General features: G+C 35.2%; 1 protein-coding gene across 1 annotated transcript; it reads right to left on the reverse strand.

Moving 5' to 3' along the window:
• Nucleotides 1-6,945: 6,945 nt before the first annotated feature.
• On the reverse strand, nucleotides 6,946-12,673 carry LOC149288978 (homeobox protein CDX-2-like). Its single transcript, XM_089491280.1, has 3 exons — nucleotides 12,247-12,673; nucleotides 8,278-8,426; nucleotides 6,946-7,125 (listed from the first exon to the last, which is right to left on the reverse strand). The coding sequence occupies exons 1-3, from the start codon at nucleotides 12,671-12,673 to the stop codon at nucleotides 6,946-6,948; spliced, it is 756 nt and encodes a 251-aa protein (XP_089347406.1).
• Nucleotides 12,674-15,315: the final 2,642 nt, after the last annotated feature.

The raw sequence follows: 15,315 nt of genomic DNA on the forward strand, positions 1-15,315 counted from the left end.
GAGTAAGTGCTGACGTGAGATTGATGTCACCGCGCTCTCCGGGAAACTCACGCCCATGCTGCCACGCGAGAGCTGACCTCCAATCACGAAGGAGAAGACGCTGCGCGCAGCGTGCATTAGGTCCATAGACCGCAGTACCACAGACAAGCTAATAATAGCTCATAGGCTGCGGCGTCCAAAAGCATTTGTTGGGGCGGCAACCTGCAGCAGCTGGGACTAAAACTCCCATCATTCTCAAAATGCCAGACTCACGCGTCTGAAGGAGCCAGCGGATTTGAAAAGAGAACAGATGATATCCCCAGGAGGTTTCCCTGTGGACCTTTGTCCTTTTTAGTGCCCATATCATAACAGCGCTTTTCCCACATAGCTTCCCTTTGAATTTAGTAGCATATCAATGATACCTTATACTAGGAAATGACATTGCTGTGTTACTTTCAGTGCAGGGCTAATAAATTCCAAATGGTTGTTTACCGGAGGAACACGCGGCCAAATGCTGTTTTCTGACATGGCTAAATGCTGCCATCTACCGCTAAAATCTGGAAATATACATTTTAAACATTCTTATGCAATCATTTATAATATTTATCAAAATATATTATCATAGATCGTTATTATTATTATTTATTACTTGCTAACAGTTAACAGTGCTGTAAAATATAAATATGGGATGGTTAACATATACATAACAAAGATACACTTACAGATACAACAGTTTAGGACCCGTGTGTTTCCAATCATTGAGGTTTCATATAAAGTTCCTGGAAAGAATGGTGGGCTTCGTTGACATAGGACGTCCGTCTGTGAAATAGCCAAGCCAATAGCTGCAATTCTTTTTAGATGGTTTCATGATAAAATATAAACTTTGCCAATCTTCCCCATGAAACTTAGAAACATATTTGTGGAATAAAGACTCTATTTTATTTTAGGGTAATATAGAATGGAGCAAGTAGAATGGATTGGGTTTACGTTCCAGGGTCCCCATTATAGTATAGTGACCCCTATACTAGGCAATAGGCATAAAATAGCCATGGTTTGATGAGACATGGAAGGAAAGTGAGTGGGAATTGGTCAAAAGAAGGGAGTGTATAGACATGCTTACTCCAGGGTGAAGATGACGACGGATACGCTGCTCTGTTCTGGGGCTTGTGCTTCGAAGGCTTTGGATCATACAATAAAGCAATATCACTATATATTCTGCTTCATGTGAATTTAACCAGGACACTCATTTTAAGAAAATCCTCTTCCTATGACTGCTCCAGTCAGTGACGTATCCCGGCCTAGGCTGACTGGGCAGTCTCTCTAGTAATAAAATAGAGGGGTAGATCTCGCTCTCGGGCAATGAAGCCCCCCTCAGCGTCCTGCTAAAAAATAGGCTGGTTACAAAGGAGATCATTGATCTCCCCAACCAACATTGGGGTTCGCTATGGAGGCTGTGTTGGCTCAGCACAGCTTTCATAGACTTCATTAAAAGGCGCTAGGCCAGTTTAAGGAACGGTGTCATATCCCAACGCTCCATTTCTTAAAAGCGCCATATAGTGTACAAGAGATCTGACCATAGAGGCAGAGACGACTTAGGTTAGGCCTAGGGTGGCAACTAAGGTATATGGTAAATATTCAGTATATATATAAATAAATATATATATATATATATATATATATATAGTGATAAATATAGTGATAAATTATACATATAAATATATATATAACCTTCAGATTCTAATGCAATCATTTTTGGCTTCTACTTCTAAAATTGCACAAGACTTTGGAAACCATTCCTTGTACATTTGCAGGGCAAAGTTCTGTATTTTTCTAATTAAACTGCATCATGTTAAATACGTGACAATCATGTGGAAAGGGTGACCATGAAAAAGGAAAAATTGCAAGAACAGCTTTGACCCTAAAAAAGGAAAGCGAGCAACTTTTCATGTCTATACTTCAATGTAACCTGCTGATTAAGGGGAAACAACAGGTCAAAATATGCACGTAGCTCATAAATGTATTTTCACACAGAAGGACTTGAGAAAGAATAAAATACAGTTCACAAAGGGAATACTTAGCATTCCACTTCACCTTCACATAGTGAATGTTGTATATACATATGAATCATTGACTCTGCCATGCAAGGTGCACAGAGGTGCGGCGTCTGGAATTTTATTGCTTTACTTCGGAAGATAAAACAGCATGAGATAGAGCGCTGTAATTCTCACTCATTTATGAAGTATCTTTGCAGACAAGGTCTAATGTAATGTTCAGTTTGAGATGAACTGAAGGGTCCGGGGAAGCTAGAATGGCATCTTGAGCTGCAAAGCTTTTGGTCATGTTCCAATTAAGTTGAGCCACCATGCAGCACCAAAACCAAGAAGCAGACTGATAAATGGTTTAATATCCTCAGGGATTTTTTGTACGCTTACCTTTTACCTCTATTACTGGTTCTATACTGGTAGAGGGAAGTGGTGAGAGTAGTGCTTAAACCCTGGTCTTCCTGGTATATTCTGTGATGGTTCTGACAGAATTCACTGCTCCTTTATGTTTAATAATCAAGATGATGGGTGCAAATTATAGAGCTGCCGGCCCCTCTAGGACTCCAGGGCCAAATAACTCTGCGCCAATGCTACTGACTCATTGGTCTTAATGGGAAAATACATCATAGAACGCTTTAAACTGTACTATTTAAATTTAACTACCGTAGTTTAATCCACTTCTGGCCAAGTTAACGGAACCTGTGGAATCCAAGCCAATTTACTACTATGTGGATTAATCTGTAATCCTAATTCTATATATGCGGGAAAATATAAATATTTCACCCACATCCCTCCCAAGATTCTTTTGCTCACTTATAATTTTCACTTACTGGGATTTGTGCTATTTATTAACCAAAATTCTTAGGTAGGGCCAGTAGCAGGTAACCTTTAGCCTTAGTTCTTGTAAAGCTCAAGCTGTTAGCACCCATCCTCCTTTGCTGTTATAAGATATCTGAGACAGCCCTTAAGCAATAGTTTTGGTTAACTCACACAGGTTGGGATTTGTGTAAGGGCACTTTTTTCAGGTCACACATATACTCACCAGCAGCCCCACCATTTAGGCAAACTAGGCAAAAGTCTAGGGCACCAAGCAGAAGGGGATGCCACCGCCAGGTGCCTGCATAGAGCAGGGCTGTTGGGGAGCTCGCTAATCTCCCTGCTAAGGTCACTTCACAATGAGAAGAGGTCCGTGCCATAGACAACTTTCCTCCAGCAGTCTCGCTCATTATACCGGCTGGTAATGCCATGTAACAACCACTTCATCCCAGAAATCCCCAACTCACATGAAGCAGAAAATAGTGATTTTATCACATGAAGTCACAGGCTCTCCATTTTTGTGGCTGGACATGCTGCAGGACAATGCTGACTTTTGAACCTCCAACCACTGTGCAAACAAACCCTCTGCTCCAGTCTGCCATGAAACTGGTTTATTGACAGTCACTGGATAGTGAGCCATGCCTAGCAACAGCTAGCAAGAAGGAGATCCAAGAAAGGGGTCAGGACATAACACCTATTACCCTCACATAGCTAATACTGCCCCCTAGTGCTCAGCGACAGTTTTCATGAGATGGCCTTGTTCCCTTGGAACCTATATTGACTCAACGTGTTAAAATAGCATTGTGATCAATAGATATATATTCTAAAACATTTTTTTTTTTTTACTATTCATTGTATTATTGTTGCTATTGATAGAAACAGTTATGGGTTGGAATTGCTGCCCAGGGGTTGATTTACACTCTGCAGCCATTAAAATGTATCATTTCATCAGTTTAGTTTCAGCGATAAGGTTATTTTGCTTCTAACAATTTAGCGTTTTAGCATGGTTAGTAGATAAGTGGAAAAGCCTCTCAGCAGAAGTGGTAGAGGTGATGTAATTTAATTTTTTAGGTTTATACATTGAAATAATGTTTTTATAATGATAATACAAATCTAATTAAAAAAAACGACTTTTCCTAAATAAAATGCAATCAGATTTATGTCACCTATATCCCCAGGTCTGCTTTCTGTTTTCTAGACAGGGCAGATATCTGTCTCTAAACCCCCATCCCAGTAAACACAGACAGAGCAAACAACTAACTGTGCTCCAGGGACGAGTAATTGCCACACTGGTTAGGGATAACATTTCATTAATTTGTTTTAAAATTAGATAATTCATTGCCTTTGATGACATATTCATTACTTACCTTAAAGCACTCTAATGTATATATCATTTCGAACAAAGTCTGTCTTCCTTGACATTTAGTATATATATATATATATATATATATATATATATATATATATATAATTTAATATGCAAATAATACCTTAATGCACCTTGATTTGGGTTCATTTACAGCATTGTCTCCTATTTTATAAAAATAATGTTCTATAGCTTTTTTTTTTCTAAATAAACTGTTTGCGTTTGCATTGGTACATACACACCCAGACACTGTCAAATATTTTTAATTCATAGGATCAAATGTTACTACCCCTAGAAAGCTTGTTATTGACAGAAAAATACTCAGCTTCTGCTTTTCAAAGTAAAATATGTGGATAAATCAATTAAAATCTAATTTGATACCAAAATATGAATTAATAATTGACTTCAAAAATAGCTGATGGCAGATTAATTTTATGCTGTGAGATATTGAACGAATATTTTAGTGTCCCTGATTTCTACTTCACCTCGCCTATGTGTTTCTTAGCACGTGACTTCTGTGCTTTGAGTGTATTGCTCGTCCGAGCATGTGTAGAGTAATGGGGAAATCTAACCCCCACAGCAGGAATTTTCAAATTAGCAACTCGGTATAAAATATTCTATAATAAAAAATAGCATTTTTATTACATTTCCAATTCGCTTTTAAACTAGCCGACTGCTGCTTTATATAAATTAAGAAAATCGTGTGGGTTAAAAGTATTATACAAGCTATTTAATTGCATATAGAATTATTCATGAGAACGCAATAGCGGTTGTTTATTATTAAATATAGTAAAATAATAGACTATCTAGTGATAAAGCTCATGTATTTGTTCTAAATGTAATCACTCATATAATTAGTAGCCAGATTGTGCGGGCTCTGTGAATAAGGTTCAAAACATTAAAGCCAGACCAGGACAGACTATCTCAGAGAACTGAACCTGATTTGGAAGCCTAATGCATTTTATAAATAAGATTATATTTTCATTAATAAACTGGTTATAATAGCTAATGTAAAGCCTGATTACGGTAATATTATTATCCATGACTGGATTTTTTATTTGTAGCTGCAGATATTTTACAGGACTTATTAATTGTGAAAACAATAAAAAGTAAATTCAGATCCAACCAGATGTGTGTTTTATTTGGAAATATTTTTGAATCTAAGTGTGTAAGGTACAAACCATTTCTTCACCTCACTGTTTTGGTAATGTAGGTTTAATGTAATTAATGGTATTTAGACTATTTCTGTTCAGCAGCATTGATTTTTACCTTATATTTCACAAAATATTTAAAACACTGCAGCCATTTCTTATAAAGCTTTAACATCATTGGATGCATTTAACCATCTAGCCACCCTTTTACTCTGGTTACTGCCATTTAAAAGATGCCAGCTTGCCACCTGAAGGTTTGGTTCACTATTAATAAATTAATTAGATATGTAGATTTTTTAAAAAAAATTTGGTGTTATGAAACTTGCATTTTGCCCAAGTGGAGTGCAGAAACAAGTCTTTTTATATCCACATCTGCTACTACCATTGATGTATTGCTTTAATTCCCACTTCTTAACTATGATTTTTTCCCCCCAGCTAATTCCACTTAGTAAAGAAAAATAATTTTTGTACTAAAATATTTGTGGAACTGAATAATCTCAGGGAAAATCTTGTATTATAATAGATTTATATCACCTATTTCGAATGCTGACATATTCGTTTGGATATTTTTAACTTTATAATTGTACTATTTCCCCCCTGCAATGTGGATGAAGAATGGATATTAAGATAATGCTACAGATCCTGACTGTAATAGAGTTACATTTGTTGGTTACTGTTTGGGCTGCAGAAGGCAAAAACATGATCATTAGACCCGGATGAGACATAGTTTGTAAATAAGTAACCACTTTTTGGATATCAGGCAGTAATTGTTAATAAGAGGAATTATAAAATGTCCATTTAACCACTTGGGTCTCAAGGTTATCATTTTCATGCACCTTGAGTTCATGCAGTAAGAATCTCCAATACAGCAACATAAGATACCACTTTGTCTACATTGCATGATCAGAAAATGGTTTATTTCTGTACTTTTCTTGAAATACATAAAAATAATTTAAATTAAAAAACTACATTGAGGCTGATAGCCAGGACCAATTACTGTGGATTTCCCAAATACTAATAAAGAAAACAATGTAGAAGGAGGGTATTGTATCAGAAATTTTGAAAAGTACACTGCCCTCACTGGGGCCAGTAATCTAAGGGTTACATTGGACATTCCTTCCATTCAGGTTCAGACACACCCTACAAAAATACTCATCCCCTATCAAATACAGTAAACATTTGCATTATTGCATTAAATTGAGTTATTTTAAAGTAATTAAATCCCTGAGGAATACAACATCAAATATCCCTTTCGATTCTATTTACAAATATATTAAAATGATCTTGTTTGAAGCTTTTGCCCCAGACCAGCTCTGTCTCCAGGGTAATTTCTTGAAAAAAAATGTTTTTTTTCCAAATATATTATTGTTTCAAGGTCTGAAGATGTCTCCATGGTTTGCATAAAGTGCTAGCCCAAGCATCTTCCAGGGGTGTATTCCAGCAGACAATGTCCAGAGTATCTTCTCTGGTCACTTAGTCACCAAAAACATGGATTGTTCCACAACTTTTCCATCTCCACCTTGTCAAGGAATCCAATGGCCTCCATTGTCAGTCAATATGATTCCCTACTATATAATCACTGGTGGTAACATCATTGTGTGACAGTATTTGGCAAGGAACCCACACTGCTGCCAGGTAAGGGTATCATATGACTAACAGAAGACACTGGGCTGAGTCCCTCAGGTCCAGGTTGACCAGGCTGAGTCTGCTGAATCCTCTTCTTGTTAATTTTCCTCTCCTTTGCTCTCCTATTTTGGAACCAGATCTTCACCTGTAGATAGTAAGTGAACAAGTCAGTGACAGCCTCATATTGTTATCATAATGGCAAAGGGATATAATAATATATATAATATAGGAGACGTCATAAAATTTAAATTTCCTTTCACAAATAGCAAACATTATAAACGGTTTATAGAACTTTTTAAAGCCTGACTTCATCCACTTTTTTCTTAATAAAAATATATTTTATTTTCAGAGGAAAATGGTGCTTTAGCCCTCCAGAAGGCTTAAGTCTTTTTTGTACATGCCAAGGCCATGCGATCTTAACTATCTATGCTTGGGGATAGATAGCCAGGGCTATCCTTTGACCTCTGACTTAAAATACTATCTTGAACAAGACAAATACCACATTAAATACTAGTTTATAGTCACATAAGGACTTTATTATTTTGCACCAGCTTCAGTATGTCTGAATAATGGCTGTGCTTTATTATACCTTTCCATACTTGTTGCTGCTACATAAAATATAAATTTAAAGATTTAAGAGAAGAAAGAGCAAAGTTTCATCCAAATCTATGTGTCCAGCTTTTAGTCTTAGTAACATTGCTAATTACCAAAAGAGCTGAACAAAATCCATATAAAATCTAGTGGTACAGTTAATATTTTCCTATATTATACTATAAAAAACACCTGCTGGAAATGCTTTTCTTACATAGAATAATATCATAATAACACAGTATACAGTAACCCATTACCCTTAACCCAAAGTATTTGAATCTACATTTTATTCCAAGATGAGATAGATGTATTACAAATTAATTATATAGTAATTATATATATATATATATATATATATAAATATTTAAAATTAAATACCATATATATTAAACGTTATATGTATATATATATATATATATATATATATATATATATATATATATATATATATATAACATTTAATTTTTAATATATTACATATATACCGGTATATATAGTATTGCCGAAGAAGGTCCAGAAATGGTTAAATTAGGTAAAGAATATCTTGCTCTGCCTTCGATCTGCCCTTGTAAGGGCCTCCTGATTGATGCCGTTTTGATTCCCCTTTACAGACAGCTCGTGGCCCTTATGAAAAGGTCATGGGCAACTGTGCCGAGAAACGCGAGCGATACATGAGGGAACGCCGCACATTCCATCCCGGTCCTACCTGCCGCTCTGAGAGGCCCAGGCTCAGAGCCAGCTCTGCTTTACGCCTTATCGTGATATATCGACTGTAATGGAACTCCTTCTCCAACTCCAGCCGCTGGTGGTCGGTGTATACGACGCGATATTTATCTTTCGTCCTGGTTTTAGTTGCTGAAAAAATAAATAAGAACGTTAAATATATAAATTCGGTATATTTCGTTATATTTTGGGTCAGGCGATATAACATACGTTACAGGTGATCAATATCTATGCAATTTGACTTCAAATGTTTATTAAATATAATTCTTCTTATTTACTTCTTATAGTGGTGTAATAATAAATGGACAAATTTAACACTAGAATAATTTTTCCTTAAATCCTAAAAACCGAAATCTGTGCCAAGTTGTGAGCTACAGATTTTACAAATTAAACGGATAATTAACAACTAAAATCTGTCTAAAATCGAGAGCGACTTATCGCCTGCTTTCTGTACGAGCGAAAGGTGCAGCGAAGTAACAAAATTGTAATTGCAGAATATTATTAAAATAAGCAGTATTTTAGCGCAATATTAAACTGCGATATGTCCATTTAATCTACCTATTAAATAATTATGCAAAAAACATATTTTAAATTATCTAATTATTAATATGTGTCATTTTCGAGGTTTCAATAGTCTCTTATTTGAGCAAATGTAAAAAAAAATAAAAAATATATAGCATCGGCCTTTGTGGTCATAAATTTAATTTGATTTGTCCACTCTACTTGTAATATATATGTATATATATATGTGTGTGTGTGTGTGTATATATATATATATATATATATATATATGTGTGTGTGTGTATATATATATATATATATGTGTGTGTGTGTATATATATATATATATATATATATATATATATATGCCATTTTTAATTTCATATAGTTCTTACATATTTAAAGCATACTGCTGAAATTGTAAATCTCCATTTCTGTTTTGATTTGCTGCAATGTCTGCTTTTCAGTAGGTTATTTAAATAGCACTCATACTGCCACTAATCATGTTTAATATGATAGGTGCAGTAAAAGGGACAATTAGCGCTCGATTCATCTCATAACCTCTAATTTACAGGCAGCTCATTTTGTCTGATTCACTTACAACTCAACTATTACTCATGGAAAGTAGGGTTCGTGGTGGTACAAGCCAACCTATAAACATATGCATTTTATTCATTTTATTATTATTACTTTGCAAACCCCAGGAAATTATTGCTCGATTTATAGCCCCTTTACCGCATCTGCCGAGATCATGCATCGGGTATCTACAACTTTTCCATAAACAGCATGTTTTTACAAACAATATACCCTTTTCTCACACTGAAACCAATTATCCCTCGAGCTACTAACTCACCATTCTCTCTCTCTCTCTCTCTCTCTCTCTATCTATATAATTACATAAGTACTACCCATATATATATATATATATATATATATATATATATATATATATATATATTTATATATATATATAAAAGGAACTTTTAGCTTTCACTAACGTACATATAGCCAAGATATATGGGATATGAGTGTATGGTACAGTTATTTTATATGTAATATTTTGCAATAGCCTTATTTAATTGTGTGAGTGGTTCGTGGTGATTGTCACATAGTTATGCAGCAAGGCTGCTTGTATGAGGCATATCTGATCTACAAGGTGTTTAATGGCTGCCAAGCTCACTTTGTTCAGGTAAAGCTTCCAATCGACAACAAAGCCCCCCCAGCAAAGATACAAGTCTGATCAGAGATGGGCTGAGCAACATGAATGGAGTACACAGCCTCAAACAATGAGCTACAAGAGATCTTATCAAAGAAAAGCCTTTGTAACTTGTTCTTCTGTTTGAATTGCTACTACTGAGCAAATGTCGGTCTATGCTTTCATCTCAAAGCGATTTCTATTAACATAAACACCCATCACACCAGCAGAATTTCAGTGGGAGACACAGCCTCTTATGCAGACCCCCCCAAATTCAAATATGTAGACCCACCAAGAAGGTCATCATATGGTCCTTATGTTATGTTACTCCTAGTAAAAATACAACCCATCAACATTTCAGATTATTGTTTATTTTTTTAATGTTTCAAATAAAATAAATACAATATTTCAACTATTTGTGATCTGGCATATAACTCTTGCTAGACGAGGGAGAATATAAAGGATGAAATATATTGATACACTTTTTTTTACATTAATGCCCAAAAATGCCAGGGGGTGGCAAAGGAGCTTAAAGACTTCACTTGGGAAACAAGTTGTGACAGGAGGTCAGATTGTTCAGAGAATGCTAAAAATCTTTATTTACTGCTATGTGTCCTATTCTTTCCGGTCACCATGAGAAACAATGACTTACAAGGTGTATATCAAAGAGAAGGGGCAGATGACAGATTGGTGAGGGCAGAATTAGACAAGATCAGTCTGCAGGTCAAAGGGGACATTAACATGACAAGTGGCCAAGCGCCGAACTTTCTCGCCTTACTCTTAAGACATCAGAAGACCCTACTTATAAATCACACAAACTCCTCAACTTTCTCTCCTCAACACAAAAGTGGCCTCCACACCCACATTCACCTTAACTATTTCATCTGCCAATACTCTGATTTACCTAAAATAAAAAACCATTAAAAAACATTTAAAAAATTATAAAAAAAACTACGTTCCTTATCTGGGTATTTTGTTTAAAAATATATCACAGTTTATAATAAATAATTAAATAACTAACGATAATTTAGCTCAGATAAACTTGGATACAAAAATGGTGAAGCGAATTTAGGCTTTTAGACCCACCAGATAAGAATCAATGTGATCTCTATAGTTGCATGAAATAATAATGTGATATAAGAGTCAATAAATCAAACCCTCGTGATATATATATATATTCTAATATATATTTCACATATAGCAGGATATTATTCAATATGCATTTATGATACCAAATCCATATAAGCGTAAAGGGCATTCTCATATTTGAATCCCAGCGCTGTGTAAATGTATTTACCTAATCTACTTTATTGGTTGAGAGATATCTGTTTAATGGGTCAGAAACTAATGTAAACGACCCAGTTGAGGATTTATATGATTGTAATTGGTTATAAAATCTTTAAGTGTCAGTAACTGGTGACAAGACATTTCTCAAGTGTTAACTGGGAGGCAGGTGATTTCAGCAGAAGAATAATGAATGAAACAAAAATCCAGACGGCTGATCCAAAAATAAAATATTAAATGATATGTAATAACATTTAACTTATACATTTTTAAAAATAAAATTTGTTTGTCTAATATATTGAATTAAATTAATTTTTGAACTCGATTTCTCAATATATTTAAATAAAATATATCGGTCTTGCTGCACATATTCGGTAAAACATCAATCAATCATTTTCTTAAACTTTGACCATTAGACCTGCTTACTAAATCAGAATTCGGGTTTGGTTTTGAATCATATCTCTTGCAGTCAAATATGTAATGACCTCATTAAAACACACTTTATTTGGAAACCATTCTCAGATTAATCTGCATTATAATGAATATATTTGTACAGAAACATGACTGCTGAGTTTTGCTGCCACTCCTGTTTAATATTTTCCACTAAAAATTCTACTTTTATATTTTATTAAATAAAGCTAATTTAAATCTCAGCGCTTCCTGTGCTAAGTATTGTTGTATTTTATGATTATGATTTAATTCAAGTTAATACGTAATCTAAAAAAGGTATTTTTCGCTTTCACTGATCGAATGAAAAAGTTGTGTTCTGATACATCTAGTGTGACTCCTATTCACCACTTTTGGTATACTTAATATTGTCTGAGGTGTAGATTTTTAAAGAACATTTATAGTTTGCATTCTCTAATTCGACTTAATTAAAGTGATATTGATTGTGAACAGTGACATCACCCATACAATTCACAGATCTATGTAGAATGGCTGGTAGCCCTCCTGATATTACGGGTAACTTACCAGAGCTCCCTTGAGGTGTTGGCTTTCTCATCCACTCATAATGATGTCTCCTGTGGCCCTCTGAAGACCCTGGAGAGAGCTGAGGTTGATGTCCACCGGGCAGCAGCCCAACACAAGGAGGTCCTTGCACCTGCCCAGGTGGGTAGTCAGGAACAGGACTGTACCCCAAACTCCCTCCTGGAGAAGGATTTATGGGAGTGTGCCCCGAAGAATAGGCTGAATGACTCCAGTCTTCCCTTGGAGCTCCATAGGGACTGATCCATGGAGAGGATCCTGAAGAAGGCGCAGCAGATTCTAAACTCAGTCCATGATAACCCCCGTAATCTGTATACTGAGGGCCAGCGGGGTAGTTTTGTAGCCCATGATGGCTACGCATATGTCCCGGGTACATGCCAACGTCCTTTTCCAGAAGGTAACTCACGTACATGATGGCAGATGGTTGCCAGCTAGCTTCATAATACAGTCATCCCTTGCCTGTAGCACAGATTCTTCTTCGCGAAGCCTCCAGTGCAGTGCTTCTTCCAGCTTGTTTGCTAATCAAAGAAATTTCCCTGACTCCTAAAGATGTGTCTCCATTGGCCAGCACTTACATGATTAACCATTGTTTACAAGCCTCTATTAGTAATGGCACACCAATGGTAGGTGACGTCAGATGGGGGAGAGAGATTCCCCCCCAGCACTATTTGCATGTAAAGAGAGATAAGGAGAGGGCAGCGACCTGATCAGAGAGAAATACTCAAGCCTTTATTGTCTAAGAGCTTCCTCCTTCCACTACAAACCACTGCACTTTAACCTTCAATCGTGGGTTCAAAGAGCTCAACAAGTCAATAGACTAACAGCCCAAACCACCATACAAGAAAACCAGCCAGGGGAACTTACTGCACAAGAAGGTCCCATCAGTGGCACCTAATATTATTATCCAATAGCAGGTTTGGAGTAAGACATGATCGGCATGTTTTACAGGTCACCCCATTATTTGAAAGCTTTGGATGCTGTGTATATACAGAATCCCAATCCTGCCCCACACCCCATGTACATTATCTAGTGTGCATAGATAATTTGCCTATTTTTGGTTAATAAAACTGATTATATATATATAAATATATATACGGTATATATATATATTTATACATTGTTGGTGCTAAATTGAGTCTTATATTGTCATTAGAGGAACCCTGTAATATGCGTTAACCAGCTAAATGCCATATACTTGTATTGCAGCATGAGCTCTATGCATTGTCATTTCTGTACTTAATGGCTTCCTGAGTAAAAGGGAGATCTGCCATCTGATCCAAACATTTTCTCTTATAAATATACGGGATCTTTGCATATTTTACACACCTATAAATTTTTTTTTCTAAATAGATGGATCCATACATTGTTCCAATCAGTATAGCCCTAACTTTGCATATTTTACATATATATATATATATATATATATATATATATATATATATATATATATATCAGGATCACATTCAGACTGTTGGATCTATGCTTATTTCACATTTATATAGCCAGATCCTTGCATATTTTACATTTATAGATCCAGCTGGGTCCTGCTTTTACCCATTTCTGTTTCCACAGTGAACTGAGCAAAATGTTGTTAACTTAGGGTTCCCTTTATTAAATGGCAGACACTAATATATACAATATGCATTCTATTAGCCACACAACTCATAAATCAGACTTCAACGAATTTCCTAATGGTATTGATTTTTCACAATGGCATCCAATTAGGAAATTCAGGTTTGTCACTAACTTCACTCCTAGCGGTTTAATATTTTACAATATAGCTTAAGAACTTTCTGAGCAACCCCCCCACCCCCAATTTATACTATTTTACACAAAGATCTTTTCAGTACAAATGAGACATTCACTCACATGACATAAAGTAGGTGCCTTCTTAAAATCTGGTCTGTTGACTTTAAAAAGTCAAATCACTTTCTTGACAGGCAGATAATACTCAATATACAGGAGCATTTTAGGATTTGGTCTCTCCATAGGCCATTGCAAGGACTGAAAATGGGAAATGTACCCTAACCATTGTAGTGTCTTTTGGGTTAAATTGGAGAATCTCTTGTAGCAACTAATATAAAGAGTATCTAAATGAAATGTAAACTATTCTATGATCCAGGGAAACAAGAGCAAAACAGCAACAACATTATACAAAACACGATATAGAAAAAAAAATAGCAGAAACGGCTAAATTATAATTAGGAAGCAATATTTTCTTCCTTGTGAATGGTTTGCTGTAATAAATCAAAGGTGTGTTTGTCTACAGCTTCTATGATCTATTTGCTTTCAAAAAGTAATTCTAATTGCCTGGTTAATGACACACACTATGTGAACCATTTTTTTTAAACTAAAACCCAAATATTCTACAAATCAAACATTTAATGTTCTAATGAAACATTTTTTGGACAGAATTGGAAGACTGAATATGCTTCCATGGCACTCAGTTATTTGAACACTTTGTACTCATTCCACATTTCACAAATGTATTTAAAAAGTACCATGGAAAGAATATTTTCATTTAATCTGTGTTTTTCCCCTGTAATTTCTTCTGGGTAAACACGGTATCTGAATTTACACTATTTATAGGTGAAAAAGAAACATATGGATTGCCTTCCAAAAGATTAATGTAACAACAGCAGTTAGATCTGTTAAAATAACATTTAAAAGTAAAAAACCTCACATAGTGTATTAATATTCAAAGGGGGTTTTAAATGGAAATTAACCAGTTAAGCACAGTGTCTGATGACAACAGTTTATTATTATTATTATTATTAGCTTATCTTTGATTTTTATAGCACCAGCATGTTATGCAGTGCTTCTTACAATATATATATTCAAGGGGAATGGCCAGACTAGAATAAACAGACTAAGACAAACTGATGCTTTAAGTAAAGAGGGCCCTGCTCCAAAGCTCACAATTTTGTTAAAGCCAATATATTTATTTTACAGTTTTAAGTAAAATAAAAGGGAAGGTGCAATAACTATATATATATATATATATATATATATATATATATATATACAGACATTTTCATTTATTTTGATTCTAGA

Source organism: Sceloporus occidentalis, unplaced genomic scaffold (genome assembly GCF_023333645.1).
Source record: "Sceloporus occidentalis isolate IW3139 unplaced genomic scaffold, rSceOcc1.0.p SCAF_49, whole genome shotgun sequence".
Taxonomy (NCBI): Eukaryota; Metazoa; Chordata; class Lepidosauria; order Squamata; family Phrynosomatidae; genus Sceloporus; species Sceloporus occidentalis.

Excerpts from the sequence above, each read along its gene's own strand:
- LOC149288978 (XM_089491280.1), bottom strand. The coding sequence starts at position 12,673 with ATGTACGTGAGTTACCTTCTGGAAAAGGACGTTGGCATGTACCCGGGA. Across the intron at positions 8,427-12,246 it reads AACACCTCAAGGGAGCTCTG|CAACTAAAACCAGGACGAAA; the intron begins GTAAGTTACCCG and ends TTATTTTTTCAG. Across the intron at positions 7,126-8,277 it reads TGGGCCTCTCAGAGCGGCAG|GTGAAGATCTGGTTCCAAAA; the intron begins GTAGGACCGGGA and ends TACTATCTACAG.